Here is a 4888-nt window from a genome sequence, read left to right as displayed (position 1 = left end):
CTGCATGACATCCCTGAATTGCGTAACTGATTTTTACAATAGTTAAAAAAGCAAGACAGGACAGGTACACAGAAAAACACACTATATACAAATATGTACAAACACCATTCACTCTGCTATATGCATGCAAATAGCAGGCATAGGTTTTCAGATACATGTATCAGCCATTGTCACTGGCATTGAACAGTCTTACTGCGCAGTGAATGAAGGACTGTTTCAGGCGCAGGGTCCTCGCTTTGGGCAGAGTGAACGTGTTGCTGTTCCTAAGCTGTCTCCCTGTAGCCGGATGTGGGAACTTTACAGCCCAGATTTTACCACCGTGCGAAGTATCGGCAATTCAAGTTTGAACAGCTGCCCATCCGATGGTCCATTTACTGTGGAAAAAAATAGGTTCAAACTTACCAAACAAGTTACTTCTTTAACTTTCTTTCTGTATTTTTAAACCTACTTCAAACTTACGGGTCTTATCAAACAAGTTGCTTCATCTTTACCTGTCTTCTATATTTTTTAGCCTACAGTTACTTTCGAACTATCTTAATAGATTGAAACAAACAACTAATGAAATCTATGACAGGCGCAGTTTTATTTATCATTATTATTATTATTATCATAAAAAGCTACATGTGTGCCTAGAATCAAACATTCTAAATGCATTGTAATATGATTGATCTTTCACTTTTTGGTCGATGGTGATGTCTTCATTATTTCGCTTTTTCATTATTTATAACAAGTTCTTTTCTCTATGCCAATATTTTCTTTTACAATCCAACATGTAACAACAAGACAGGGTGACGGCACACTCAAGTTTTTCTAAACTTATATTAATGCCGCCACCAACACATGGGACAGTACACTACTCATTTTCACCTGAGCGAAGTGAGGAAAGTCGTGTAAAGTGCCTTTCCCAGGGGCACAAGATCGGTGACATGTCAGTACTCGAACACGGGACCTCTTGATTCCGAGTCGAGCACTCTGCCGCTACCTCACACGACCCCACGTTGCCAATGCCAATATTGTCATCGAAGCAGCAAAAATATGAAGGAGACGTTTAAAAATCTTACCTGTGGGGCCGTGTGGCGTAGCGGCAGCGTTCTCGACTCGGAACCAGAGGCCCCGGGTTCGAGTCCTGACATGCCACCGATCTTGTGCCCTTGGGAAAGGCACTTTGCACGACTTTCCTCACTTCGCTCAGGTAAAAATGAGTATTGTATTGTCCCCTGTGTTGGTGGCGGCATTAATATAAGTTGAAAAAACTTGAGTGTGCCGTTACAACGTTTTGTGATTACATGTTTCGGAATATTAAAAAAAAATCTTACCTCCAATGGGCTGGAGTTCGACGGGTTTCGCGCTTTGTGGAAGCAGGGTGATGGTGTGATCGGCGGAGCCTTGCCATTTGATCACGAAGTCCCGCGAATGTTTCCCCGATTTGATCAGGAACACTCGTGGGTCGGCAGCTGTCGTGATGCCCACGGCACTTTCCGGATGAAAGCCATCTTTCTGTCAGAATAGAGACAAACATTTTAGTGGCCCTGTTCTAGTTACCTCCATGAAATATGGAAGTATTGTTTTTGGCATGTCTGTGTATCTGTCTGTCTGTGTGTGTGTGTGTTTGTGTGTGTGTCTGTCGGTCTGTGTGCTTGTGTTTCCGCACATTTGTAGCCAGCATAATCCTCTAATTCCAGTGTTTTACATCATGGGACTTTGATACATGTCATATTCATAATCTATGGCAGGACGAATATCACCAGATACCAATAATTTAACTACAGAATTTTCATAATTAATCTGAAAATTCTCCTCCTCCTTAGTGGTAAATGATAGGAATTTCATACTTGGGACATGTGTAAGTTAATCAAAATCACCGTGCATTTATTATGTTAATGTAGAGGTCATTTGCATAATTAAAGAAGAAATTTACAATTACGTGTCAAGCCCATTTTCATGGGGTATGAGATCTCGGAACTCTTGTTAGCTGATGCGTTCTTGCAAGGCAATTGCAACCTACTTATGATTATGAGTTCCTTTCTCACATGTCTCTATATCTATATAAACTCTCCATATTCAAGGCCAAATGCAAACACCACCTCTTATCCTGATTACCCAAACACCAATTGTAAATAAAAATCCTCCAACCGTTCCATTTCAACTTTGATCATTTTATCGATTTGTATTGTACTTATATTGTATTGCTTCTGTATTGATTGAATTTGTATGTACTTTCCATGTATATTGCTATTGTATAATATTGAATTGAATTTGTACGTACTAAGTAATATTGTATTTTGATATGCCTTGTATTCTTGTATTTATGCACTTATGTGTCAGTGGTAGCCGCTACCAGCCTTGTTGATGCCTGGTTGCCACTTGTTATGCACTATTGCATTTAAATAAATAATCAAACAAACGAACAAACTCACCTTCAGCCGCAGTTCACCATTTTCGTTGCGATACAAGTACTTTTCAGACTGTATAAACTGCAGTACAACGTAAGTGCCATCGGCAGGCGGTGTACCTGTGTAGCTGTAGACTAGTAAAGTCGCTGAAAGGAGACGTAAATTACAACAGCAAAATTAGTTCAACGTTGTACAATATTCCGGCAGCTGACATTGATCGATAAGTGTAAAGTAAGCATATCTATGCTGTATGAATGAAAAGTGGAAAAGTGCATAGTTATTAATTGAACTGAAATACCTTTATTGTACATTCATGCCACGACGGGCTAGGTACAGGTCAAGATATAACAGACACATAGCAAACGTATATAGAAAAGTGGAGACAAAAGATGCACTACTTGACTTAGACCAAGGACATTACATACTGTATAATGTCCTTGCTTAGACATACATACATAAGGAACATACAAGGGTACTATACTAGGCTAATACAAAGTGTTCTAGTCACTGTACTAATACAGAGTGGTCAACTTCTTCTCGCTTTTTTGTACCGTGGAAAATGTGGGAACAGATCATGTTTGTTCTACCCCAACATCTGCTTGGAGATTAGTAGTTGGGAGGGGGGTTTGTTCTACCCCAAGATTAGTAGTTGGGGAGGGGGGTGGGCGATGTTCATTACAAAGTTGTGACTGTCCCTTACCTGTCAGCAGTCGCCAGACTCGCTCTTCGAATAAACTGAACTTACAGCGTTGTAAAACAGATCGATACAGGAACAGTGCCATCCCCCATATGACACGTTTGATAAACAATTCATAGTCCTTGATAACATTATTGCTCCACTCTTCGTTACAAATTCTTGTGTCGATTTTAGCCATTTGCCTGTCAATCTTAGAATGACTTTTAATGTCCTACAATGTTATTGTCGATTTTAGCCATTTGCCTGTCAATTTTTAGAGTGATTTTAACGTGTTCTCAAATTTTATCTATGATATCGCTGACTAAAATAATTTATGTATATATGATAAATAAGTTGACCGTTTACATTTTAGTATGTATTTGAACCAATAGGGGCTGCACGAGCTAGCTCCATGGAGGAGCTCTGCAGAGCTCCTCCATGGAGGTTGCTCGTTCAGCCCTCAGCTCGCTCTGCAGAGCTCCTCCATGGAGGTTGCTCGTACAGCCCTCCGCGATACCCCCGCAGAGCTCTGCGCCAAAACAAGCCAATTCGTTGGTTGGCGTCACGGGTTCAGTTTTCTATAGAGTTCTGTAGATATCAAGTTAATTCAATGTGAGTAGTAGGCGATATACAACCAGTACTGTGTCACAAATAAAGACTTCGTCACGCAACTCTGCGCAACACGGAGAGCTCTGCGCCCTAACAAGTCAATTCGTTGGTTGGCGTCACGGGTTCAGTTTTCTATAGAGCTCTGTGAGTAGTAGGCGATATACAGCCAGTACTATGTCACAAATAAAGACTTCGTCACGCAACTCTGCGCAACACGGAGAGCTCTGCGCCCTAACAAGTCAATTCGTTGGTTGGCGTCACGGGTTCAGTTTTCTATAGAGCTCTGTGAGTAGTAGGCGATATACAGCCAGTACTGTGTCACAAATAAAGACTTCGTCACGCAACTCTGCGCAACACGGAGAGCTCTGCGCCCTAACAAGTCAATTCGTTGGTTGGCGTCACGGGTTCAGTTTTCTATAGAGCTCCTTAGATATCAAGTCAATTCAATGTGAGTAGTAGGCGATATACAGCCAGTACTGTGTCACAAACAAGTAGTATGATGATATGACTTTGTTTGTAAACAAGCCTGACAATTCGGCCTTCGGGCTGCAACTGGGCTGTACTTTTTCAGTGAATTGAAATAAACCGTTCTACTACCTTTGATGAATTTTTGCTGCGGCAGATGCTTAACCCGAATCACCTTCCCTGTGCCTCGTCCATTTCGTGATTTCTCTATGAAGAAGCCATAGTACTCTGTATACGGGTTCTTTATGAATCGCGGTTCCACAGTGGAAAGTTTGATGGTCTGAAAAAAAAAAGGTTATATAGTCAGTACTCAAACGATCCATGATAAAGGCTATAAACACAAACACGCACACTAACACAAATACACGCACACACACTCAGACACACACACACACACACACACACACACACACACACACACACACACACACACACACACACACACACACAAACACATACGTACAACACAAACACACACAAATACACAAACACACACACACACACACACACATACACACACAGACACATTAACACACACACAGACACATACACACACACACACACACACACACACACACACACACACACACACACACACACACACACATACACACACACAGACACACACACACTCACACACACAAACACACACACACATAAGTACAACACAAACACACACACGCACACACACACACACACATACACACACAGACACACATACACACACAGACACACACACACAGAC

At 41.4% G+C, this 4888-nt stretch overlaps 1 protein-coding gene across 1 annotated transcript; it reads right to left on the bottom strand.

Annotated features, from left to right (window-relative positions):
- Positions 1-191: 191 nt before the first annotated feature.
- On the bottom strand, positions 192-4429 carry LOC109479733 (the record flags this gene model as incomplete). Its single annotated transcript, XM_019781723.1, has 4 exons — positions 192-374; positions 1317-1497; positions 2418-2539; positions 4276-4429. Coding segments are annotated over 4 exons (534 nt in total), but the record flags the coding sequence as incomplete, so codon positions are not given.
- Positions 4430-4888: the final 459 nt, after the last annotated feature.

Source organism: Branchiostoma belcheri, unplaced genomic scaffold (assembly GCF_001625305.1).
Source record: "Branchiostoma belcheri isolate BF01 breed outbred unplaced genomic scaffold, Haploidv18h27 scaffold5, whole genome shotgun sequence".
Lineage (NCBI taxonomy): Eukaryota > Metazoa > Chordata > Leptocardii > Amphioxiformes > Branchiostomatidae > Branchiostoma > Branchiostoma belcheri.
The sequence above is the reverse complement of the archived record's forward strand: the minus strand, read 5'-3'. Positions and strand labels throughout refer to the sequence as shown.